A 27,045-nucleotide genomic window follows, 5' to 3' on the forward strand; every position below is an offset into this window, starting at 1 on the left:
TATTGATAATAGAATTTCACAAAATTAAAGAAGATTCTTTGGCAAATTTGGCAGTCTGATATCCTGGGATTCTTTTCTCATGATGATCTTTCTGCCCACTTTTTTTCTTTTTTTGGCAGAATTAGAGCTCTCTTAGGCTTTTGGAGATTTTATTACATCATCCTTCATTTTGGAGATGTCCTGACTTTTCTCTCTCTCTTTTTTTGGAAGGGTACGTCACAAACTCCTTCATCTTGGAGATGTTCCGATCCTTCTTTTCTCTCAGGGATTATATCGACAGTTATTGGCTTATTGGTTGAAAATCTTTTGATGATAGCAGAAATTAAATATCCTTTAGGGTTTGTCGGGAGGCTCATCGCAGTCGCCTTCATCTTGACGGTGCTCTGAACTTTCCCTGGAAGGATCCGTCACAAACTCCGTCATCTTGGAGATGATCCAAATCTTCTTTGGCCCCGGGGGTCTACTCGCCTAATTCGCCTTCATCTTGACGACAGTTGAGAGATCCCTTTTGCAGATATTTAATTGCAGCTTAGGTGATTGAGGAGATATAAAGATTGAGTGGATTTTTCTGTATCACCCAGGATATTTCGATTGCTTTATTTTCCAAGAATGACCTTTAAAAATGTGCCATTGACTGCGATCAATATCAATCACTCATGGCTTTGCAACAACATTGAATTTTCTTTACTGGCCATATCGTGGATTTATTCTTCATCCTTTTGGTTGACCAATGGAAAGATTTTGAATTTTAAATCTTTTTTCGCGAAAGCTTTGTCCTTTCGGAAGTAGTACTGAAGGTATTCTGAGGTAATGTTTTTGTGCAATAAAGATTTTTGAAATCGACAAATATTCGACGACAAGTTGGCAAAATTTTCTTGAAATCCCTTGTGAAAGTGAGCATTTGAGATGCAACGCAACACATCCATGACTAAATTGAATCCTGAAAAGACTTAGTAAGAGATCAACTCAAAGGTTAGGTTTGGTTTTGATTTACCAGCTCGAAAGCAGGATTTGTTGACCGACCAGCTCGAAAGCAGGATTTTGCTATTTTTGGTAAAATAGTTGACATTGATAGAGTTGTGGCCCGAAGGCTTGAAAATGATGGACATTAATGAAATTGTAACCCGAAGGCTTGGTAAGTGATAAATATTGACAAAGTTGAAAATCGAAGGCAGGAGAATGACTGATGCTGATAAGATTGTAACCCGAAGGCTTGAATTGAGAATCTGATAGAGTGGGCGGCCCGGAGGCCTGATTGATCAAATTGGATGTCCCGAAGATTGAAATAGAGAATTAGGTGACCCAGAGGTCGAAATTAGAAATTTGGAAATTAGAAATTGGATGACCCGAAGGTCGAAATTGACATAATTGATATTGAACTTGAATTCTGATGAAAGGTCAGCGTGAAGACTGCACCTAAGAGATCGAATAACGCGACCAATGGGCAAGACACCAACACGAGTGTTAGATTTTTAAAGGGTACCAGTACGAGCACTGGATTTTGAAAACGTACCAGTACAAGCATTATGTTTTGAAAGATTACCAGTACGAATACTGGGTTTTGGAAGATTACCAGTACGAGCACTGGATTTTGAGAGATTACCAATACGAACACTAGATTTAGAAAATTTTACCAGCACGAACACTGGTTTTTGAAAATCTTATCAGCACGGACACTGGATTTTGAAAATTTACCAGCACGAACATTGGTTTTTTTTTGAAAATTTTACCAACACGAACACTGGATTTTTGAAAATTTTACCAGCACGAACACTGGTTTTTGAAAATCTTACCAGCACGAGCACTGGATTTTGAAAATTTACCCAACTGATTCTGATGAGAGATTTTCAATCTTCATCCTCACGATGACTTAGACAACTGTCGGGGTCTCAGGATTTATCCCTTATCCTGAATAGGTAGTTCAGGTTTATCCCTTAACCTGAAGGGGAAGTTCAGGTTTATCCCTTAACCTGAAGGGGAATTGAATATGATGCATATGGATGCAAATGAATGTGAATGAATGCATGCAAATGCAAATGAATGCAAATGTATGTAAATGAATGCAAATGCATGCAAATGCATGCAAAATGGGAGATTTATTTGACCCTGCCTGCATACAGGATGTTTTAAAGACAATTTTCAAAATAATGCCCCAGTATAACTGGGGAGTGAGAAGTTGGATGAAAGGATAAGTAATTGATATTTGAAGAATACTTTCTAACTTTTGATTGATTCAGGAGAGACTCTGAAAAATATCACTTCTCACAGAAGGACATGGTGCAGAGAAGGAGAAATTGATCATTTTATTGATGCATTGAAGGAAAATGACAAATCAAGGAAAGATAGGCAGGATTACATCATCCTTTGAAGGCAAAATGAGAAATGGGAAAATGCTAGCATCGTCGGCTTTTTGAGTAATCGAGGAAAGATGGCCGGTCCTTATTTTTATCTTCAACGAGGATATTCTTATCAATGCAATCTTGAATAATGTTCTTGAAGACAAAACAGTGGTCAGTATCGTGTCCTACTGCCCGATGGAATTTGCAGAATTGGTCCATGAACCTTCCCATGATCGTGGGAGGATCTGTGGCTCTTGGGATTTTTACCATTTCTTTGGTCAACATATATTCAAGGATTTCATCGAGAGATTGCTCAAGAGGAGTAAACTAACGATCGTCACCCCAGCCATCCTGTTTTATCTTTTCTTTCTGCTGACTCAATTTTTCACTCTTCTTTGAAGACTTTTCTTTCTGATCTGCATGATTGCTTTTGGCCATTTGAAAAGGGGGACCTAATCCATCGAATTGGATTGATCATCTCGTTCATATGGCCTACACAAGAGCATCCTTATCTTCTATGATTTTAAACTCAAAAACATCTTTCAAATTTGAGTTTTGAATGAACCTTATGTTAGCTTGCTACACGGTTGGAGGTCTCGAAGTAGCTGGAAGCAATGATTGAAGAAGATGGCGGGGAGAGGTGCTCGGTTGAAGGTGATTGCAGCAGGTAGCTGGAGCAATGGCTGCACTGTTGGAAGAGGAGGCTTGCTACCTTGGTGTAGGAGACTGCAAATAGCTGGGTGTCTTGGAGATGGTGGTGCTGCTACTGTGCTGAACCGGTGGTGGAGTGCCGGCTATGGCCGGAGATGATGTTGAACCTGTTGCTACGGTACACCAATGGAGGGAGCTGCAGCTGTGGCAATGACTGCCAATGATTGTGGCTGGAGGTTCAGGAGGGAGCTTGGAAGTGCCGGCTGGTTCTTGAAGGGGCTGTGAGGGTTGCTGTGGCTGTCACAGCCAAGGAGAGAAGAAGAGAGAGAGAGAGAGAGAGAGAGAGAGAGAGAGAGAGAGAGAGAGAGAGAGAGAGAGGCGTGAGATGGGAGAGAGGCCACCGTTCTTTCTTTGTGCTTCCTTTTTTTTTTGGTTTTAAACTTAGGTTTTAATTGCCTTCTAACCTAGGTCTTAATGACCTAATGAAAAAGGAAATCTCCCCTTTACGTGAATGGGTTGGAGGTTGGGGAAAAAGAGAGAAAGAAAGAAGGGAAGAAGGAAAAGGGAAAGAAGAGGAAGAAGAAAAGGAAGAAAGGAAGAAGAAAGGGAAAGAGAGGGAAAAAGAAAAAGGAAAGAAAGAAATAGGGCTGGAGGTTTGGGCAACCACCTTGTGGGTCCCACCTCTCTAAAAAAAATAAAAATAAAATAAAAAAAATAAATAAAAATCAATAAAAACAAAAATAAACAAATAAAAAGAAGCATCTTTTTTTTTTTTTTAATAAAATAGAAATGCAAATGAATGGGCCATCTCAGAGCGGGTCCAAATTTTGATTTTGAAATTCATTTTGACGATTAGAGGGGCAAAATAGTATTTTTAGAAAAATTTTTTAGACGAAACGAGCTATTTTTGACAGTTTTTGAAACGAGCTCGGATCTTGAAGTTCAATACCCCGTTGCGAAGCAAATTCAATATAGAATTTAAAAATATAATTTTGAAAGAAATCCAGATTATTTTTCTCGAGAAAATGCTTCCAAATCTATTTTTAGACAAAACGAGCTATTTTTGGTAGTTTTTGAAATGAGCTCGAATTTTGAAGTTCAATAGCTCATTGCAAAGCAAATCCAGTGTAGAATTTGAAAATTTGATTTTAAAAGAAATCCAGATTGTTTTTCTCGAGAAAATATTTCCAAACGAAACGAGCTATTTTTGGCAGTTTTTGAAACAATCGCGAATTTTGAAGTTTAATAGCTCGTTGCGAAGCAAATCCAGTATAGAATTTAAAATTTTGATTTTGGAAGAAATCCAGATTGTTTTTCTCAAGAAAATATTTCCAAATTTAGAATCTCGGGGTGAAAATGCCAATTTTGGAAACCCGAGGTTTGAAATTGATTTCTGAAAACTTTTAAAACTCAATCTGGATTGAAATTTATAAAACTGGAGTTCTGGACTTCGAAAATGAAATGAAATGTGATGAAATGTTATGAAATGCTGAGAAATGATATGAAATGATGAGAAATGACATGAAATGCTATGCGAAATGCTAACCCTGAATGAAGAATTTTGGATGTCAGACCCCGATCGACACTTGTATCAGTTTAGAAAGCATTAAAATTGATAAAATTTTCAAAATAGCTCAAGAAATGGTTTTCGGGACTCTACTGGGTCAGAGTGACACTGAAAATTGAGGTTCGAGCTGGATTGAACTGAGATGAGCCAGATTGAGCTAGGTTTTAGAGTTTCAGAACTCCAATGAGCTGACAATGATACTGACTCAATTGACCTTTCCGACTGAATTTTCAAGAAAACTTGCCATTTTTAGAGAAATGGTACGGAATGATCACTGGAGCGAATTGAATTACGAACTTGAGCTGGCTTTGAGCTAAAAAAAAAAGGTCAATAATACTGACATGAACTAAAATCGAAGCTCAAACACTACCTCAATTGACTAAACTCAACTCAATTTCAGCTGAAAGAGCTAAAATGGACTAAGATGGGCTCCTAGACACTTGGAAATGGTTTTGAACTGAAACTGGAGTGCTTGAACTTCTGGTGAGCTCAAGTTAGACTCTGGGGAACATGACTGACTAGGAATGACTAACTCGGAGACAATTGGTTTGGATTTGAGTTAGAAATGAGCTCATTTCTAAAGAAATGATCCCATTTTGGCAGGAATGGTCAGAAATGAAAATGGTCTGTTCATTGTGAGCTCAGATGAGCTTGAAATGACTGATATTCTAACTATTCTGAACTGACCAACAAGTTTGGTTGACTCTGACTGACTGGGGTCCGGGATGAACTAGGGGTAAAATGGTAATTTTCCTAGTGAAAAAGGGTAAAATGGTGATTTTCTGAAACTGACTCGGGGTTTGACTCCTACACTGACCTGACAGGGTTGGCACTGAACAAGGAGGATTGTTTGAGAATGAGTGAGGAAAATTTGGGGTGTTTACAGATGCCCCTCTTTGCTACTAAGCCGGCTTGAAGACGAGCTTAGTGGCAAAGAAAAACACACCAAATTTGGGCTATAAAAATGCCCCAGTTAGAAGGATCTGACTGGATATGAAGAGATTTAGCCCTGATGAAAATGGTAGATATGAAATGGAGAATGAAGAGGAAAGAATTTACTTCAAAAGAAGTGATATTCAGGTTTTGCCCTTAATCTGGATGGGACAGGAAATACCTCGTGTAGAAACGAAGCTCAGGTTTGACCCTTAACCTGACCGGGAAATGAAATACCTCATCAAAGGAGGCTCAGGTTTGTACCCTTATCCTGATTGGGCAGAAAATGAAATACCTCATCAAAGGAGGCTCAGGTTTGTACCCTTATCCTGATTGGGTAGAAAATGAAATACCTCATCAAAGGAGGCTCAGGTTTGTACCCTTATCCTGATTGGGTAGAAAATGAAATACCTCATCGAAGGAGGCTCAGGTTTGTACCCTTATCCTGATTGGGCAGAAAATGAAATACCTCATCAAAGGAGGCTCAGGTTTGTACCCTTATCCTGATTGGGTAGAAAATGAAATACCTCATCAAAGGAGGCTCAGGTTTGTACCCTTATCCTGATTGGGCAGAAAAATGAAATACCTCATCAAAGGAGGCTCAGGTTTGTACCCTTATCCTGATTGGGCAGAAAAATGAAATACCTCATCAAAGGAGGCTCAGGTTTGTACCCTTATCCTGATTGGGCAGAAAATAAAATACCTCATCAAAGGAGGCTCAGGTTTGTACCCTTATCCTGATTGGGCGGAAAATAAAATACCTCAACAAAGGAGGCTCAGGTTTGTACCCTTATCCTGATTGGGCAGAAAATAAAATACCTCATCAAAGGAGGCTCAGGTTTGTACCCTTATCCTGATTGGGCGGAAAATAAAATACCTCATCAAAGGAGGCTCAGGTTTGTACCCTTATCCTGATTGGGCGGAAAATAAAATACCTCAACAAAGGAGGCTCAGGTTTGTACCCTTATCCTGATTGGGCAGAAAATGAAATACCTCATCAAAGGAGGCTCAGGTTTGTACCCTTATCCTGATTGGGTAGAAAATGAAATACCTCATCAAAGGAGGCTCAGGTTTGTACCCTTATCCTGATTGGGCGGAAAATAAAATACATCAATAAAGGAGGCTCAGGTTTGTACCCTTATCCTGATTGGGCAGAAAATAAAATACCTCATCAAAGGAGGCTCAGGTTTGTACCCTTATCCTGATTGGGCGAAAAATGAAATACCTCATCAAAGGAGGCTCAGGTTTATACCCTTATCCTGATTGGGCGGAAAATGAAATGGTAAGTTGGATGGTGAATAAGACAATTTTCTTGAAGAGGAATAAGGTGACTCTTTCGACAACACGAAAGATGAATTCTTTCGACAATGCGAAAGATAAGAAAGGCGATCCAAAGGAACAAGGCGATTCTTTCAACAGCGCGAAAGATGACAAGGCGATCCAAAGGAGTAAGGCGATTCTTTTGACAACGCAAAAGATGAATTCTTTCAACAACGCAAAAGATGAATTCTTTCGACAACGCGAAAGATGACAAGGCGATCCAGAGGAGCAAGGCGACTCTTTCAACAACGCGAAAGATGAAAAGGCGATCCAAAGGAGTAAGGCGATTCTTTTGTCAACGCAAAAGATGAATTCTTTCGACAACGCGAAAGATGGGAAAGGCGATCCAAAGGAACAAGGCGATTCTTTCAACAACGCGAAAGATGACAAGGCGATCCAAAGGAGTAAGGCGATTCTTTTGTCAACGCAAAAGATGAATTCTTTCGACAACGCGAAAGATGGGAAAGGCGATCCAAAGGAACAAGGCGATTCTTTCAACAACGTGAAAGATGACAAGGCGATCCAAAGGAGTAAGGCGATTCTTTTGACAACGCAAAAGATGAATTCTTTCGACAACGCGAAAGATGGGAAAGGCGATCCAAAGGAACAAGGCGATTCTTTCAACAACGTGAAAGATGACAAGGCGATCCAAAGGAGTAAGGCGATTCTTTTGACAACGCAAAAGATGAATTCTTTCGACAACGCGAAAGATGGAAAAAGGTTACTCTCTCAAGGAGGTAAAAGGTGATATCAGGATGTGTCAAGATGGACATCGAGTTCTTCACTTCATGTCAAGATAGTAAGAAAATATTGCCAAAATATTAAAAATTATTTGTTGATTCAAAAGGCTTGAAATTGATGTATATTTGTATGAAAATCTTTCCTCTTTTCTACCTGAAGTATTACCTCCGACTGGGCTTAACTCCGTAGAATCAAGATTCGAATTCAAATTGCTTGCAATTGGCTTTCTTTCAAGGAAGCTATCAATTTCCTTGATATGAGCAGAAAAGAGAGTATTCTTGATATTGTGAGAGCAATTGGTGAAAGAATATTGATAATAGAATTTCACAAAATTAAAGAAGATTCTTTGGCAAATTTGGCAGTCTGATATCCTGGGATTCTTTTCTCATGATGATCTTTCTGCCCACTTTTTTTCTTTTTTTGGCAGAATTAGAGCTCTCTTAGGCTTTTGGAGATTTTATTACATCATCCTTCATTTTGGAGATGTCCTGACTTTTCTCTCTCTCTTTTTTTGGAAGGGTACGTCACAAACTCCTTCATCTTGGAGATGTTCCGATCCTTCTTTTCTCTCAGGGATTATATCGACAGTTATTGGCTTATTGGTTGAAAATCTTTTGATGATAGCAGAAATTAAATATCCTTTAGGGTTTGTCGGGAGGCTCATCGCAGTCGCCTTCATCTTGACGGTGCTCTGAACTTTCCCTGGAAGGATCCGTCACAAACTCCGTCATCTTGGAGATGATCCAAATCTTCTTTGGCCCCGGGGGTCTACTCGCCTAATTCGCCTTCATCTTGACGACAGTTGAGAGATCCCTTTTGCAGATATTTAATTGCAGCTTAGGTGATTGAGGAGATATAAAGATTGAGTGGATTTTTCTGTATCACCCAGGATATTTCGATTGCTTTATTTTCCAAGAATGACCTTTAAAAATGTGCCATTGACTGCGATCAATATCAATCACTCATGGCTTTGCAACAACATTGAATTTTCTTTACTGGCCATATCGTGGATTTATTCTTCATCCTTTTGGTTGACCAATGGAAAGATTTTGAATTTTAAATCTTTTTTCGCGAAAGCTTTGTCCTTTCGGAAGTAGTACTGAAGGTATTCTGAGGTAATGTTTTTGTGCAATAAAGATTTTTGAAATCGACAAATATTCGACGACAAGTTGGCAAAATTTTCTTGAAATCCCTTGTGAAAGTGAGCATTTGAGATGCAACGCAACACATCCATGACTAAATTGAATCCTGAAAAGACTTAGTAAGAGATCAACTCAAAGGTTAGGTTTGGTTTTGATTTACCAGCTCGAAAGCAGGATTTGTTGACCGACCAGCTCGAAAGCAGGATTTTGCTATTTTTGGTAAAATAGTTGACATTGATAGAGTTGTGGCCCGAAGGCTTGAAAATGATGGACATTAATGAAATTGTAACCCGAAGGCTTGGTAAGTGATAAATATTGACAAAGTTGAAAATCGAAGGCAGGAGAATGACTGATGCTGATAAGATTGTAACCCGAAGGCTTGAATTGAGAATCTGATAGAGTGGGCGGCCCGGAGGCCTGATTGATCAAATTGGATGTCCCGAAGATTGAAATAGAGAATTAGGTGACCCAGAGGTCGAAATTAGAAATTTGGAAATTAGAAATTGGATGACCCGAAGGTCGAAATTGACATAATTGATATTGAACTTGAATTCTGATGAAAGGTCAGCGTGAAGACTGCACCTAAGAGATCGAATAACGCGACCAATGGGCAAGACACCAACACGAGTGTTAGATTTTTAAAGGGTACCAGTACGAGCACTGGATTTTGAAAACGTACCAGTACAAGCATTATGTTTTGAAAGATTACCAGTACGAATACTGGGTTTTGGAAGATTACCAGTACGAGCACTGGATTTTGAGAGATTACCAATACGAACACTAGATTTAGAAAATTTTACCAGCACGAACACTGGTTTTTGAAAATCTTATCAGCACGGACACTGGATTTTGAAAATTTACCAGCACGAACATTGGTTTTTTTTTGAAAATTTTACCAACACGAACACTGGATTTTTGAAAATTTTACCAGCACGAACACTGGTTTTTGAAAATCTTACCAGCACGAGCACTGGATTTTGAAAATTTACCCAACTGATTCTGATGAGAGATTTTCAATCTTCATCCTCACGATGACTTAGACAACTGTCGGGGTCTCAGGATTTATCCCTTATCCTGAATAGGTAGTTCAGGTTTATCCCTTAACCTGAAGGGGAAGTTCAGGTTTATCCCTTAACCTGAAGGGGAATTGAATATGATGCATATGGATGCAAATGAATGTGAATGAATGCATGCAAATGCAAATGAATGCAAATGTATGTAAATGAATGCAAATGCATGCAAATGCATGCAAAATGGGAGATTTATTTGACCCTGCCTGCATACAGGATGTTTTAAAGACAATTTTCAAAATAATGCCCCAGTATAACTGGGGAGTGAGAAGTTGGATGAAAGGATAAGTAATTGATATTTGAAGAATACTTTCTAACTTTTGATTGATTCAGGAGAGACTCTGAAAAATATCACTTCTCACAGAAGGACATGGTGCAGAGAAGGAGAAATTGATCATTTTATTGATGCATTGAAGGAAAATGACAAATCAAGGAAAGATAGGCAGGATTACATCATCCTTTGAAGGCAAAATGAGAAATGGGAAAATGCTAGCATCGTCGGCTTTTTGAGTAATCGAGGAAAGATGGCCAGTCCTTATTTTTATCTTCAACGAGGATATTCTTATCAATGCAATCTTGAATAATGTTCTTGAAGACAAAACAGTGGTCAGTATCGTGTCCTACTGCCCGATGGAATTTGCAGAATTGGTCCATGAACCTTCCCATGATCGTGGGAGGATCTGTGGCTCTTGGGATTTTTACCATTTCTTTGGTCAACATATATTCAAGGATTTCATCGAGAGATTGCTCAAGAGGAGTAAACTAACGATCGTCACCCCAGCCATCCTGTTTTATCTTTTCTTTCTGCTGACTCAATTTTTCACTCTTCTTTGAAGACTTTTCTTTCTGATCTGCATGATTGCTTTTGGCCATTTGAAAAGGGGGACCTAATCCATCGAATTGGATTGATCATCTCGTTCATATGGCCTACACAAGAGCATCCTTATCTTCTATGATTTTAAACTCAAAAACATCTTTCAAATTTGAGTTTTGAATGAACCTTATGTTAGCTTGCTACACGGTTGGAGGTCTCGAAGTAGCTGGAAGCAATGATTGAAGAAGATGGCGGGGAGAGGTGCTCGGTTGAAGGTGATTGCAGCAGGTAGCTGGAGCAATGGCTGCACTGTTGGAAGAGGAGGCTTGCTACCTTGGTGTAGGAGACTGCAAATAGCTGGGTGTCTTGGAGATGGTGGTGCTGCTACTGTGCTGAACCGGTGGTGGAGTGCCGGCTATGGCCGGAGATGATGTTGAACCTGTTGCTACGGTACACCAATGGAGGGAGCTGCAGCTGTGGCAATGACTGCCAATGATTGTGGCTGGAGGTTCAGGAGGGAGCTTGGAAGTGCCGGCTGGTTCTTGAAGGGGCTGTGAGGGTTGCTGTGGCTGTCACAGCCAAGGAGAGAAGAAGAGAGAGAGAGAGAGAGAGAGAGAGAGAGAGAGAGAGAGAGAGAGAGAGGCGTGAGATGGGAGAGAGGCCACCGTTCTTTCTTTGTGCTTCCTTTTTTTTTTGGTTTTAAACTTAGGTTTTAATTGCCTTCTCACCTAGGTCTTAATGACCTAATGAAAAAGGAAATCTCCCCTTTACGTGAATGGGTTGGAGGTTGGGGAAAAAGAGAGAAAGAAAGAAGGGAAGAAGGAAAAGGGAAAGAAGAGGAAGAAGAAAAGGAAGAAAGGAAGAAGAAAGGGAAAGAGAGGGAAAAAGAAAAAGGAAAGAAAGAAATAGGGCTGGAGGTTTGGGCAACCACCTTGTGGGTCCCACCTCTCTAAAAAAAATAAAAATAAAATAAAAAAAATAAATAAAAATCAATAAAAACAAAAATAAACAAATAAAAAGAAGCATCTTTTTTTTTTTTTTAATAAAATAGAAATGCAAATGAATGGGCCATCTCAGAGCGGGTCCAAATTTTGATTTTGAAATTCATTTTGACGATTAGAGGGGCAAAATAGTATTTTTAGAAAAATTTTTTAGACGAAACGAGCTATTTTTGACAGTTTTTGAAACGAGCTCGGATCTTGAAGTTCAATACCCCGTTGCGAAGCAAATTCAATATAGAATTTAAAAATATAATTTTGAAAGAAATCCAGATTATTTTTCTCGAGAAAATGCTTCCAAATCTATTTTTAGACAAAACGAGCTATTTTTGGTAGTTTTTGAAATGAGCTCGAATTTTGAAGTTCAATAGCTCATTGCAAAGCAAATCCAGTGTAGAATTTGAAAATTTGATTTTAAAAGAAATCCAGATTGTTTTTCTCGAGAAAATATTTCCAAACGAAACGAGCTATTTTTGGCAGTTTTTGAAACAATCGCGAATTTTGAAGTTTAATAGCTCGTTGCGAAGCAAATCCAGTATAGAATTTAAAATTTTGATTTTGGAAGAAATCCAGATTGTTTTTCTCAAGAAAATATTTCCAAATTTAGAATCTCGGGGTGAAAATGCCAATTTTGGAAACCCGAGGTTTGAAATTGATTTCTGAAAACTTTTAAAACTCAATCTGGATTGAAATTTATAAAACTGGAGTTCTGGACTTCGAAAATGAAATGAAATGTGATGAAATGTTATGAAATGCTGAGAAATGATATGAAATGATGAGAAATGACATGAAATGCTATGCGAAATGCTAACCCTGAATGAAGAATTTTGGATGTCAGACCCCGATCGACACTTGTATCAGTTTAGAAAGCATTAAAATTGATAAAATTTTCAAAATAGCTCAAGAAATGGTTTTCGGGACTCTACTGGGTCAGAGTGACACTGAAAATTGAGGTTCGAGCTGGATTGAACTGAGATGAGCCAGATTGAGCTAGGTTTTAGAGTTTCAGAACTCCAATGAGCTGACAATGATACTGACTCAATTGACCTTTCCGACTGAATTTTCAAGAAAACTTGCCATTTTTAGAGAAATGGTACGGAATGATCACTGGAGCGAATTGAATTACGAACTTGAGCTGGCTTTGAGCTAAAAAAAAAAGGTCAATAATACTGACATGAACTAAAATCGAAGCTCAAACACTACCTCAATTGACTAAACTCAACTCAATTTCAGCTGAAAGAGCTAAAATGGACTAAGATGGGCTCCTAGACACTTGGAAATGGTTTTGAACTGAAACTGGAGTGCTTGAACTTCTGGTGAGCTCAAGTTAGACTCTGGGGAACATGACTGACTAGGAATGACTAACTCGGAGACAATTGGTTTGGATTTGAGTTAGAAATGAGCTCATTTCTAAAGAAATGATCCCATTTTGGCAGGAATGGTCAGAAATGAAAATGGTCTGTTCATTGTGAGCTCAGATGAGCTTGAAATGACTGATATTCTAACTATTCTGAACTGACCAACAAGTTTGGTTGACTCTGACTGACTGGGGTCCGGGATGACCTAGGGGTAAAATGGTAATTTTCCTAGTGAAAAAGGGTAAAATGGTGATTTTCTGAAACTGACTCGGGGTTTGACTCCTACACTGACCTGACAGGGTTGGCACTGAACAAGGAGGATTGTTTGAGAATGAGTGAGGAAAATTTGGGGTGTTTACAGGTACGGATATTATTAATATTATTAGTGTTTATGCACCTCAAGTAGGTTTAGATGATTCCATTAAGCATCAATTTTGGGAAGATTTAGATGGAGTAGTACAAGAGACATCTTATGGAGAAAAGCTTTTCATCGGCGGTGACCTTAATGGACATGTAGGCATTAGTAGGGATGGATTTGAGAATATCCATGGAGGCTATGGTATAGGAGAAAGAAATGAAAGTGGAGAAAGGATTTTAGATTTTTGTTTGTCCTATGATATGATCTTAGCAAACACTTGGTTTAGGAAGAGGGAGTCTCACCTAGTAACATTTAAAAGTGGGGTTAATACGAGTCAGATAGATTTTTTCCTACTTAGAAAGAGAGATAGGGGTTGTTGTATCGATTGTAAGGTTATACCAGGAGAAAGTGTAGCTACACAACATAGAGTCTTAATTTTAGATCTTAGAATTAGACAATGCCGCAAAAGGGATAGACATAGGATAGATCCTAGAATTAAGTGGTGGGCACTGAAAGGAGCTAAACAAGGAATGTTTGTAGAGCAGGTAGTTAAGGAAGTTGATTGGTGTCTCGAGGAGGATTCAGAATCAATGTGGAATAAGATAGCGGGTGGTATGAGAAAAGTAGCTAAGGAGGTATTGGGTGAGTCTAAAGGCGGTGCACCACTAGGTAAGGATACATCATGGTGGAACGAGGATGTCAAATTAGCTATTAAGGTTAAAAGAGAGTGTTATAGAAATCTAAGTAAGAGTCGTGATAATGAGAATTTGGAGAAGTATATGATAGCAAAGAAGGAAGCTAAAAAAGTTGTTCGAAACGCGAGGGCTAAGGTATATAAGGAGGTTTATGACAAGTTGGATACCAAAGAAGGCGAGAAGGATATTTATAGGCTTGCAAAGATGAGAGATAGGAAATCGAAGGATTTGGGTATGGTTAGATGTATCAAAGATGAAACGCAAAGGGTTTTAGTCAAAGATGAGGAGATTAAGGAGAGATGGAAAGATTATTTTGATAAGCTATTTAATGATAGTCATGCTCAAGATCTTGGAGACTTCTCCATTCTTTTTCATGAGATAAATCGTGACTTCATGCGCAAGATTCAAAAGAAAGAAATTGCAGAGGCTTTGAAGAAAATAAAATCAAGAAGGGCAGTTGGCCCAGATGGTATACCTATCGAGGCTTGGAAATGCTTGGGAGAGAAAGGTTTAGAATGGTTGACAAATCTTTTTAACTTGATTTGGCGAACAAATAAGATGCCTAATGAGTGGAGGAAGAGTACTTTGGTGCCTTTATATAAGAATAAGGGTGATATACAAGATTGCACAAACTATCGTGGTATAAAACTCATGAGTCATACTATGAAACTTAGGGAGAAGGTGATTGAGTCTAGGTTGAGGAAGGTTGTCATGATATCGGAGAATCAATTTGGTTTTATGCCTGGAAGATCAACTATGGAAGCTATACATCTTCTTAGACAACTTATTGAAAGATATAGAGAGAGGAACAAAGATTTGCATATGGTTTTTATTGATTTAGAGAAGGCATACGATAGAGTACCTAGGGACGTTCTCTGGTGGACAATGATGAAGAAAGGTGTTTCTCTCAAGTACATTAGTATAATTAAAGATATGTATGAAGGAGTAGTAACCAATGTCCGCACTTGTGGAGGGGTGACAACCAATTTCCCGATAACGGTTGGGTTACATCAAGGATCTGCTTTAAGCCCTTTCCTATTTGCAATAGTGATGGATGAGCTTACGAGATCAATTCAAGAAAATGTACCGTGGTGTATGTTGTTTGCTGATGATATTGTTTTGATTGATGAGTCTAGAGCTGGGGTTAATGCTAAGTTAGAATTATGGAGACAGACATTGGAAGCTAGAGGTTTTAAGTTGAGTAAGAGTAAGACTGAATATATGGAATGTCGGTTTAGTAAGCAACGAAGTAGTGATGGGAGTGTAGTGAAGCTTGGTGAGCAAGATATACCGGTGAATGATTATTTCAAATATTTGGGATCCATCATTCAAAAGTATGGAGAAATTGATGGAGATGTAAATCATAGGATAAAGGTTGGGTGGATGAAATGGAAAAGTGCTACTGGAGTGCTGTGCGATCGTAGAATGCCATTGCGGTTGAAGGGAAAGTTTTATAGGACGACTATTAGACCCGCTTTACTATATGGTACGGAATGTTGGGCTGCCAAGAGACATCATATTCAAAAAATGAGTGTAGCTGAGATGCGGATGCTTAGATGGATGTGTGGAAATACAATAAAAGATAAGATTCGGAACGAAGAGATACGTAAGAAGGTAGGTGTTGCACCCATTGAAAATAAGATGCGAGAGAATCGTTTACGGTGGTTTGGACATATTCGGCGAAGGCCTAATGATGCTCCAGTTAGAAGGTTGGAGAAATGGGAAAATATATTAGTTAAAAGAGGTCGGGGTAGGCCTAGGAAGACTTGGATGGAGATGATAGGAAAGGATATGAATGCTTTGAACCTCACCGAGGACATGGCGTTGGATAGAAATGATTGGAGGAAAAGGATTCATGTGGAAGACCCAAAATGAATTTCTTTTTTGGTTCATATCGCTGACCCCAATTGTTTTGGGATGAAGGCGTAGTTGTTGTTGTTGTTGTTTGTTGTTGTGAGTTTTGTATGATAAAAACTTTAAATAAATACATGAAAATGACAAATAAACTTTATAATTTTATGTACCTCTGTCTCAACACTAAGTTATAGTGAACGTAGACAATGTCATTGATCATTTTGTGCTCCAATTTGTTTCTCTTTTTTGTATAGATTTACTCAAAGATGCTCAAGTTTTTCTTGCATCCACTTGTACTATAAGTTTGATTAAGAATGTGAATGACAAAATCTCTCAAATTTGGAACATCACTACTAAACTTGGTCCACTATATGTTTAAAAAAAACAAGAAGATGAGAAATCAATAAGACAATAACAGATACAATCATACAAAATATAATAATTAAATAATAATATGAAATTAAAATTGAAATAGATAAAATAAATTACCTGGACGCATCGTGACACGGTTTCACACTGTTGTAGGTCTCTTCATATCATACAATGTGTTATCATAAATTTTCATTTCTTTATGAATTTGATCTTGAATGTCATAATCAGGGATCAACCTTTCGATGCAATCCAAAAGTCTCGTGTTAACTTTTTTGTTCATTTTAAACATAGAGGAGTATCTAAATAAAATATTTAAATAATATGCTACAATATGAAGAGGTTGATGAAGTTGCCCAGTTCACTTATAATCAATGATGCATTTACATTTTTTTCTTCTCATTTTAATTATCTCTAATGGCCTCTTTTGCCTTATCGATGTCCTCGTAGAAATAACTTATAACTGGTTTATCTTCATTGTCAACCAATTGAAGCAACTTCACCAAAGTTATAATGATTCTCAATTGTGCGCTTTATCTGCTGCCTTATAATTTAGTAATGCAAGATCAATGTTGTTGTCGATGTCCTCAAGTATGAGGTATATGAAATGTGCAGCACACGGAGTCCAAAAGAATGACCCATAATTTTTTGTCAATTCTTTACATGTTGCTCTATAATTTATTGCATTATCAGTAATAAATTTAACAATATTTTGAGGTTGAACTTCTTCCACAACCTCATCAAATACTTTGAGCAATACATATGTTGTCTTGGACGTATCAGACAGATCAATTGAATTCAAAAACATAATTCATTTGGAGCAATAGATAAGAAAATTTATTAAAGTCCTTGAATTTTTTTCTGTCTACCCATCAGCTATGATGTTACACCTAATTTCTCTCAATGACAGACTTATCACATCAGAATATGCCTTCACTTTATTCACGTTAATATCTAAAAAAAAATCTTTCAAATCATGATATAAAGGCATTTTATATCCAAGTCTGATATTGGATATGACATCTTTTTCGCATTAAAAAGAATGCAGGCATCATAAAACCATCTTTCAACCACGACGTTTGCATGCCCGACTTAATATTTAGGAGTCATACTAGTACGAATGCCAATTTGTGCCCTAGTGACAATCTTAGGAGATTAAAAAACTCCTAATAGAGCCTTTATCTCTACCTCCTTTCGAAGAACTCCCTCATCTTCTTCTTTTTGTTCATATTTTTTTTGTGCTCGTGATAGTAATGTTACTAGCATCAGTCATACCTTTCTCCATCGATGCGGAACTTCCTACTTCTAATGTTACCCTAGGGGTTATAGGGTCAGAAGTATGGAGTTCGTCTTCATTCTCATAGGATTGTGCTTATCCCATTTTTGCTTCACTCATCTCTTTTTCTTGTCTTTTTTCTCTCAAACCAGTGAGTAATTATTGGTATCGCCATTTCACGGCATTCAGAAAATCTCTTGACATGCAGCCGACAACATCACAATGTGTCCCAATTAATTGATGCTTTAACCAAAAGATACCACTCAAAAAATCTAATGGCAATAGTTGCACTCGATTTTCAATCGCTTTTTATTCATTAAGTGAGTGTCCTATTGACATGCTGGATCATCTGATGTCATCTTCCAAAAAAAAAATAGTGGGACTCAAAAAATATTGATTTGTTACCTTAGCCCACTCTCTTGAGTGAAAAAAAGGATAAAAATGCACTCTTACATGAGAAATCCGCAAAACCCTCTCCCTTGCACACAAACTGACCCTCAAATCGCTTTCACCATCTCATGCCTCTTAGGATGTGTGGGTTCTTCTCTAAAGACATCTACATAAATGAGAGAATCGACTTTGAAGAAGTCTTTAAAAGCCAAAATAAAGAAGTTAACTTTCGACCTTTTAAAACTGTGCCATACATGTATCGCATAATACAACTTGTATTGTACGATATAATACAATTGATATGGATACGATACACGAGTATGTATCTTTTCGAGTTAGGCCATAGTTACTATACATATCGTACGATACTGTATGATACAACATTGGTTTGGTCTTCAAGGAACCTGGAGACATTGTCTCTAATCTTTGCACTGTAAAGTTGTAAACACATAATAACACAATTTCAGCTGCCATGTAAACTAGATAGTTGGAATTTAAGTTTTATTGCTGTAGGATATTAAACAAGAGATTCAGTTTATTTGCTATGTTGTATGTGCAGGTGTCGAGGCTAAGCCACTTGAGCAAGCTTGCTCGTGAAAGTAATACTGCTAGCAGGACCGTGGAGGCAGATCGGCTGCACACAGTGTTCCTTGCCATGGTGGACGCAAGGGCTGTTCTAGTAAAACTGGCTGACAGACTGCATAACATGATGACATTGGATGCGCTTACGTTCTCCAAGCAACAAAGGTTTGCTAAGGAAACTTTGCAGATCTTCACTCCATTAGCCAACCGACTGGGGATCTCCACATGGAAGGAGCAGTTGGAGAACCTGTGCTTCAAACATCTTAACCCTGTAAAACACGATGAGCTTTCTTCCAAACTTGTCAAGCCATTTAGAGAAGTGACAATTGCTTCTGCCATCGAGGAACTTGGCTCAGCGTTGAAAAAGGAGGCAGTTTCTTATCATGTACTATCGGGGCGGCATAAAAGCTTATACAGCATCTACTCGAAGATGTTGAAGTATGCTCTCTCTCTCTCTCTCTCTCTCTCTCTCATGGTCCTGATGATGGTTGCTTGTGCGTGCAGGAAGAAGCTTAGGATGGATGAAATTCATGATATTCACGGCTTGCGGTTGATAGTGGAAAACGAGAGTGACTGCTTTACTGCCCTCCGCATTGTTCATCAATTGTGGCCCCAAGTACCCGGGAAGCTCAAGGACTACATTTCCCATCCGAAATTTAACGGGTACGTGCTTACAATGGAACAAACTTTTGCTGACCCCTGGTTCAGGTAGCCTCCTCTGAGCATGCTTTTCTTAGACAGGTACCGGTCTCTGCACACGGTCGTAATGGGGGAAGACATGGTGCCATTGGAAGTTCAGATTCGGACCAGGGAGATGCATCTGCAATCTGAGTTTGGCTTTGCCGCTCACTGGAGATACAAGGAAGGGGACTGCAAGCATCCCTCCTTTGTGCTTCAGATGGTGGAATGGGCAAGATGGGTTGTAACCTGGCAATGTGAGGCAGCGAGCCGAGGCCCTGCTGCTTTGCTTGATGGGGATTCGATCAGGCCACCTTGCCCCTTCCCTTCTCATTCCGATGACTGTCCATACTCATGCGTCCCTGGCAGGCAACAAGATGGGTCTTTTTTTGTGATTGTGCTGGAAAACGACAAGGTCCGGTGCCTTTCCACTTTTGCCTATATAAGATTCTCTCTGTTTAGTCCTTTGCAAACTAAATGATTGACTCAGTGTGTGCGTGCGTGCTTCAGATGTCTGTGCAGGAGTTTGCAGCCAACTCTATGGTGATGGATTTACTGGGAAGAGTTGGGCAGGACAGCTCAGCTTACGGGTTCCCTGTTAAGGAGGAGTTGCGGCCAAGACTGAACGGACTGCCGGTGGGTGATCCCCATCGCAAATTGAAGATGGGGGATGTGGTGGAGCTGACTCCATCGATACTGGATAAATCTTTGACAGAGTGTAGAGAAGAAATCCGTCGCATGTTTGATAGGGATCTATCTTTTAGCAGGAGTGGAATGGCGAGAATATGACCACCCTTGTTACTTTTTTTGTATATATTTTCTCAAGTATAGGCATGTATACGTGTACAGGTGGGGTGTATGGGAAATGTACGGGCTAGGTGTGGGCTAATTGATCTCATGTGTAACCTTGGGTCTCCATTTGTGACTCCAAAATGTATCAGCAATTCATTCCTCAAAAAATGCATGTTCTTTTCTCTTTTCTTGTCTGCATACAGAGAACTGGTATAAAACCATATTTCCCTTATTTGCATAAGATATCAAAAGAGGAAGATTGTGCAATGAATTTAGTGGATAGTGGATATAATCATATGGCATGCCATAAAAAGCACAAAGAGCACGTCTCCAGAGATTTTATGTCCCTTCTTGTCCGTTTCAAATCTATTTAGAAGGAAAAAAAAAACCTACAACCACAATAGATGAGGTTCATTTAACGCGTTTCCCAGCAAGAGGAAAGGAGACTTTCTGAAGAGATTATTGTTGTTCTATCCTTTGGACCTGTGGGATATTCTGATTGGTAGCATTGATTTTTGCTGCATCATCTTCTTCTAATGTCTCTTCAACAGTCTGATTGGGCTGCTTTCTGGGAAGAGCAGGCTGGTAGTTTGGACTGATTAAGAGTGTCATGTTCGGGAGGCAAGGGAATGCCTGGCCCTGGAATGGATTTTGGCAAAGGGATCTTGTTCCTGTTCCTGGCCAACTCAAGGAGGACCTGAGAAATTAAAGCAGCTTAATAACCGCATGTTTCTCTTCTTCATGGGTTTAAATAACAGACATTGCAAGAATCCATACAACAACAACAACAACTACGCCTTCATCCCAAAACAATTGGGGTCAGCGATATGAACCAAAAAAGAAATTCATTTTGGGTCTTCCACATGAATCCTTTTCCTCCAATCATTTCTATCCAACGCCATGTCCTCGGTGAGGTTCAAAGCATTCATATCCTTTCCTATCATCTCCATCCAAGTCTTCCTAGGCCTACCCCTACCTCTTTTAACTAATATATTTTCCCATTTCTCCAACCTTCTAACTGGAGCATCATTAGGCCTTCGCCGAATATGTCCAAACCACCGTAAACGATTCTCTCGCATCTTATTCTCAATGGGTGCAACACCTACCTTCTTACGTATCTCTTCGTTCCGAATCTTATCTTTTATTGTATTTCCACACATCCATCTAAGCATCCGCATCTCAGCTACACTCATAAAAGCAAAAATATGTAATAGCATAAAAGCAGAGCCCACCATTCATTCTAAGATGAGCGACATAATTATGTCATAATTTATTTACTAAAGCATGGAAGAGAAAACACTGAAAATTAACTAGGTTCCGCACACAAACGTGCAATTCATTTTTAAATAGGTTTGAAAAGAAACAAGTGCTTCCCACTCTTGAAAACCTGATATCTAGGTTTCGCAAAATACAGGAAAATGATTTTCTGAGAGCGAAGTTGCAGTCAGAAGACCAGTACAACAGAAGTTTTGCTAACCTGCAGAAATGTATGAGACTTTTGTGATTAAAAAACCATCCACAACAAAGTCTGTTGACACATGTAAACCCTCCCTCTTTGTTGCACTGTATCCTAAAATCTACAAAATTGCCAACTGTAAATATTAGAGGTTCTAGGTAGAAATTTGAGTATGTATCATGGTCTATTTGTGGTTTCATATATCGTATTTTGCAAAACCATTGATATATGCTTTATTAGCCAGCTAATAGAACATTGGTCGAAGGCACATTTGTATCACTAGCCCAATAAAGAAGAAAACAATCTGTCACCATCATAACCCAAAAATTAAAAAAACAGACCTAAAATAACGTGGTGGCTGCATAAACATCCTCTTTCCAGAATGCTAAACTGAAAAGTTTTGCAAGGTTTATTTCAATGACAGATTACCGCCATTCTGTATTGGCTTCAAGGCGAAGAAGCACATATCCAAATATGAAACCAAAGTGACCCATATTGTCTTTACAAGTTTGTGTTCTGCTCGATGGTCGGAAGGGTCCTCCTGACAAGAAGGTAACTCTAGACCACGCACCAGAACAAGAATTACAGATAATCCATGTGTAAGCAAGAATCCCTCCCCCCTTCTACAACAGCCAGTGACATGCCTCATAGCTCATGTCAACACAATTGAATATGGATATGAACATAAGACACTATCTATGTCAGACATGCTTCTCACTTAGCCTGCATGTGCTCCGCGTCGAACACAACATGACACCAACATAAATATTGGATACACCATAACCATTGATGCACACAGAAAAACCCATGTTGGATACTCCAATCAATTCTGTCCCAACTCAAGATGGATACCACACTTCAATTTATCACTCATATTGCCTCAGAACTGTTATACCCTAATTTTGAAAATTATGTGTCTTGCACCAAGCATGTCCATGTCATGCCTTGTTCTTGTGATTGACAGTGATTATGAGCTCATAACCACAAACCCTCCATATTCTAAAAGCATTAGGTGAATGATTATATATCACATAACAGTAAGATTTTTGGCCAAATACCAAACAAAGAGAAAATTAATTGAAAACCAAGTGTTTTAAGCAAGTCACTAGGAGAGCCTGAGTTTATTTATTTTTTACCTTCCCAATAATAGGGCTCAGGCAACTATGCAAGTTTAATTATACATTTCAGGGAGGAAGGTATATGGAGAAAAGAGTTGGCACACCATCCATGCAACTGGCAGCTCTAAAGTTAACGATTGATGAGCTAAAAGCATAGCCTTTGAAATCTTGACTGCTTTGTTGTGCATGATAACGGAAACAAAGAAGAGGATGATAGTGGCGGGACCAAGAAATCAAAGAGTTGAAGCTCTAATTCTTCTTTATTCTTCTTTGAAGTAAGTAAATATCAGTTTGATTTGACCACCCTCTCTTAAGTGTTCTAATTAACGGTAGCATGAAATACATGACACCCTTTAGAATCAAATTCAACATTGATCACAACTATATCCCTCTTTCTCTCTCTCAAAAATTCAATGCCGTTATTAAAAGAAAACGTTTTAACCTAACTTTTCAACAGAAGATTCGACAAAAGCAATAGTGAGAAAAGGAAAAGAAGAAAAGATTTCTTCCCCTAGTTGTAAATGTTAGGTGTAAGAAGGAAGGGAAGAGAGAATTCAAATATGAAGCGGGGGTTGTTTTTCTTCTTTTTGGAAAAAGTGGTTTTGATGACGTGGAATAGTCCCATATTGATGGTGTTTGAGTTTGTTGTGGGCTTTATAACCCACATGTAAACTCTTACACTTGTTCCTGAGAACAAGAGGTTGGGATGACTGCCACGCACATGCGCGTGCCCGCCCGCCGAGCCGAGCCAGTTTGGGTTTGGGTAATTGGCCCTTTAGGGCCATATCCAATGAAGACCAAATTATCTTTTTGCTTAAAGTTTTTGTGGATATTTGGATTCTTTAACTGGTTGCCAAGGGGTTCAAACAAAAGGAGGGAATAGACTATTTTGATACCTATTCTCCGGATGACCATAATTAGAGTGCTTATTGCACTGACTTCCATTTATGATCTCGCAGTCCATCAAATGGATGTGAAGACTACCTTTTTGCATGGCGATCTTGAAGAAGAAATCTATATGGATCAACCTGAGGGTTATCTGGCTACTAGTAATGAAAATAAAGTTTGTAGACTTGTTAAGTCATTATATAGACTAAAACAAGCCCCTAAACAATGGCATGAAAAGTTTGATAATATTATTTTATCATTTGACTTTGTTGTCAATGAATCTGATAAATGTGTTTATTGCAAAGTTAAAAGTGATGGTTATATTATTTTATGCTTGTATGTAGATGATATTCTATTGTTTGGTTCCAATATAGGAATTGTGAATAAGACAAAGTCGTTTCTTAGTAGTAAGTTTGATATGAAGGATATGAGTGTTGCAAATGTGATTTTAGGCTTAAAGCTGACTCGTTCGGCTGAGGGGCTAGTCATTTCTCAATTTTACTTTGTTGAGAAATTTGGCTATAACCAAGAGAGATCTGTAGCAACTCCATATGACCATTCTATTCTTCTTTATAAGAATACGACTGGTGTTCATGCGTCTCAATTGAGGTATTCCCAAATTATTAGAAGTTTGATGTATCTTGCAAATTGCATGAGACCGGATATTTTGTTCTCCGTGAAAAAATTAAGTAGATACACAAGTTGTCCAAATCGCACTCATTGGAAAGCATTGGACAGGGTACTTAGATACCTGAAAGGAACCATTTCCTTGAGTTTGCATTACAAGAGATTCCTTGCAGTTCTGGAGGGATATAGTGATACGAGCTGGATAGCCATGAACTCTGAGAGTTATGGCGTGACAGGGTATGTATTTACCTTGGGTGGCGGCGCAGTCACCTAAAGATCAGTAAAGCAGACCATCTTGTCTCGATCTACTTTTGAGGCTGAACTCTGTGCTTTAGATATCACAGGATTGGAAGTTGAATGGTTGAAGGGACTTCCTGAGAAACTTCCTTTAATGAGCAAACCAATTCCTGTTATATTTGTGCATTGTGACAATATGGCCACTATTGCAAAGATTAAAAACACAAAATATGACCAAAAGCAGAGGAGACATATCCAAGTCAGAATAAAGTCTGTAAGGGAATTGGTGTCTCAGTTAGTGGTTGTTATAGACTATGTTGGATTTAAATAGAACACAACTGATCCATTAACAAAAGGACTAGATAAGTCATTGGTCTTAAAATCCAGAGAGGGGATGTGACTGAAACCCATCAGTAGTTCATCTGCAGTAGCAACCCAACCTATCTGAGTGGAGATCCCACAAAGTGGGTTCAATATGGTAATAACAAGATGTAGGGTGAACTGGATAACACCTTATTTATGAGATACTATGTATTTGTGTCTGTTTCCATGATTACTCTGGAAAGGTGTTGTAGCTGCATGTTAAGGAAGAGTTAAAACTCTAAATGGGTTCAAAGCCTTCTAGGCGAGATGTTAGCAGTGCATCTCTGGAAAAGCCCACCTATGTGAGTGTGATTGTGTGGTCGCAGTTTAAAGAACTGGGTTATTCCCGAAGTCACTCATGAAATAAAATTCGAGCGCATGGCCTTTAACGCGTCGCTCCTAAAAATTACAACCACAACCTTTATCATGTTGTTGCTAATGGACACTCCTACACCTAAGGTTCAAGTTCAAGACTTCAGTTCACTTCGTTCATGTGGGAGTAAAGTTAGTCAACTAAGGTAGTGGTTCAAACCGGAAGGTACCATTGCTGAAAGCATGATATGTCATGTTGCAGATTGTCTTATCTTGCATCATGTTTCCTTCCGTTTCATTCTTTGAATTTGTGGGAGAATGTTAGGTGTAAGAAGGGAAGAGAGAATTCAAATATGAAACGTGGGTTGTTTTCCTTTTTTTTGGAAAAAGTGGTTTTGATGACGTGGAATAGTCCCATATTGATGGTGTTTGAGTTTGTTGTGGGCTTTATAACCCACATGTAAACTCTTACACTTGTTCCTGAGAACAAGAGGTTGGGATGACTATCACACACACGCGCACACGCTTCCACCCGTCGTGTCGTGCCATGTCGTGCCGAGCCGAGCTGGGCCCGGGCTCGGGTTCAGGTTCAGGTTCGGGTAATTGGCCCTTTAGGGTCATATCCAATCAAGACCAAAGTATCTTTTTGCTCAAAGTTTCTATGGATATTTGGATACTTTAACGGGTTATGAGAAATGCTAACAGGTCACGACTCCTCATAGTCCATGCCCGTTATGGCTCTTCAAATTCCTTTAACGGATCTTGACTCTTCGATTTCCGTTAACGGGTCACGTCTCCTCGAATTTTGTAACGGGTTCCTTCCACGCTTTGTAACCGTTCGTGGGTTATAAAAGCGTGGTTAGGGCTGGGGTTACGACAAATCTTAGACACACTGATTTCTGAAGAAGAGCTTTGCGGTTTTCTCTTTCCCTGTTGCTCTCTCTCTTTTCTGAGTTATCCCAAAAGGGGTTTTCTGCAACTTCGGTTCATGGAGGTTGTTTTCGAAGGACGATCCGTCAGAGTGCACCGGTCTGATCGTCGAGGCTATTGTATCCTGGGGGAAGGACGTCGGACCCTGATTGCAGTGTATGTGGGGGCGAATCTTCTTTAAGGGGAGTACTTTTGTACGCCTTAGCCTTTTACATAATCTAAACATGTCTTTGTTGTTTCTATTATGTTCCTTGCATCTGTTTGTCTATTTGCTTGTGTCTGGATTTTGGTGTTATGCGGAGCCCGACATGCCTGCTCCCTGTTTCTGTTTCGATCTACTGAAAATCATGATTTGTATTATGTTGCATATTATGATTTATATCATGTTTTATATTATGATGATGATTGTGAAACTGTGTGATCCAAAATGTGATCCAACAGTAAACGCAAACCCTAGATCTCTTGAGAATGAAAAACCCCACAAAAAATGACTACCTTGTCTGCGGAGGAAGAGAAGCATTACCTCTCGCGTGGGGCGGCTGCGAGAAGCTGAAGTTGACCTTGACTTCGTAGCAGTCAATAGAAGGCTTGACAGCATGCTCCGAGTAGGTCTGTGCGTCGGTGAGGATGTCGGCCACGTACCTGTACCACAGCTCTAGCAACTGGTGGATGACCTTGGGCTCGTATCGTTCGATGCCCATCGAATTCAGTAGTCTTCACGATCTTCGCGTCCCTCGGCTTCTCTTCCTCTGCCATAACCCCTCCCCTCTCTCTCTCTCAGTAGTGTCTTCGTGATCATGCGTCGCATGTAGGGCCAGTCTTTCGTCCCTGCGAAAGCTGGTGATCCCAGTCTTGAAGCGCAGTTTTTGCAATGAGCAATTGCGTCTAGCGGTGTTTTGTGCACCAAAACTCTTGATCGATCTCTTCTTCTTCCTTAGGCTAATTGGCTTTATGCGCATTTTTTATGGGCAAATGAGACAACTTTTTGCTCTCAGTTTTTAACCTGGTTAATTTTATACGATAAGGTACGGAGGAACAACTTCTTTTAAAAGGTGAGTTTTGAGTATTTGAGTAGGTGCATCCTTTGTCAAGCGGCGAAGGAATTCACCTACCATATGTTTTGGGTCTTTTCAATCTTTGTGGATCTCTTTAAAAGTACGTGAAATCAGCCTGAAGTAATCATGAGA

The 27,045-nt window shown here is 39.1% G+C and overlaps 1 protein-coding gene and 1 pseudogene across 1 annotated transcript in view; one reads left to right on the top strand and one right to left on the bottom strand.

Moving 5' to 3' along the window:
* LOC149841527 (putative GTP diphosphokinase RSH2, chloroplastic) overlaps positions 1-20,109 on the top strand; it is a 58,528-nt gene extending 38,419 nt beyond the window's left edge. The window contains exons 3-6 of the mRNA XM_090003884.1: positions 18,435-18,895; positions 18,962-19,120; positions 19,199-19,550; positions 19,646-20,109. Coding sequence (XP_089860010.1) covers positions 18,435-18,895; positions 18,962-19,120; positions 19,199-19,550; positions 19,646-19,924 — 1,251 coding nt within the window. The 3' untranslated portion in view covers positions 19,925-20,109. The remainder of the gene's footprint in view (positions 1-18,434; positions 18,896-18,961; positions 19,121-19,198; positions 19,551-19,645) is intronic.
* Positions 20,110-20,278: 169 nt separating this feature from the next.
* Positions 20,279-26,614, bottom strand: LOC149841528 (transcription initiation factor TFIID subunit 9-like; annotated as a pseudogene).
* Between the last annotated feature and the right edge of the window lie 431 nt (positions 26,615-27,045).

Source organism: Nuphar pumila, chromosome 4 (genome assembly GCF_984573655.1).
Source record: "Nuphar pumila chromosome 4, dmNupPumi1.hap1.1, whole genome shotgun sequence".
Taxonomy (NCBI): Eukaryota; Viridiplantae; Streptophyta; class Magnoliopsida; order Nymphaeales; family Nymphaeaceae; genus Nuphar; species Nuphar pumila.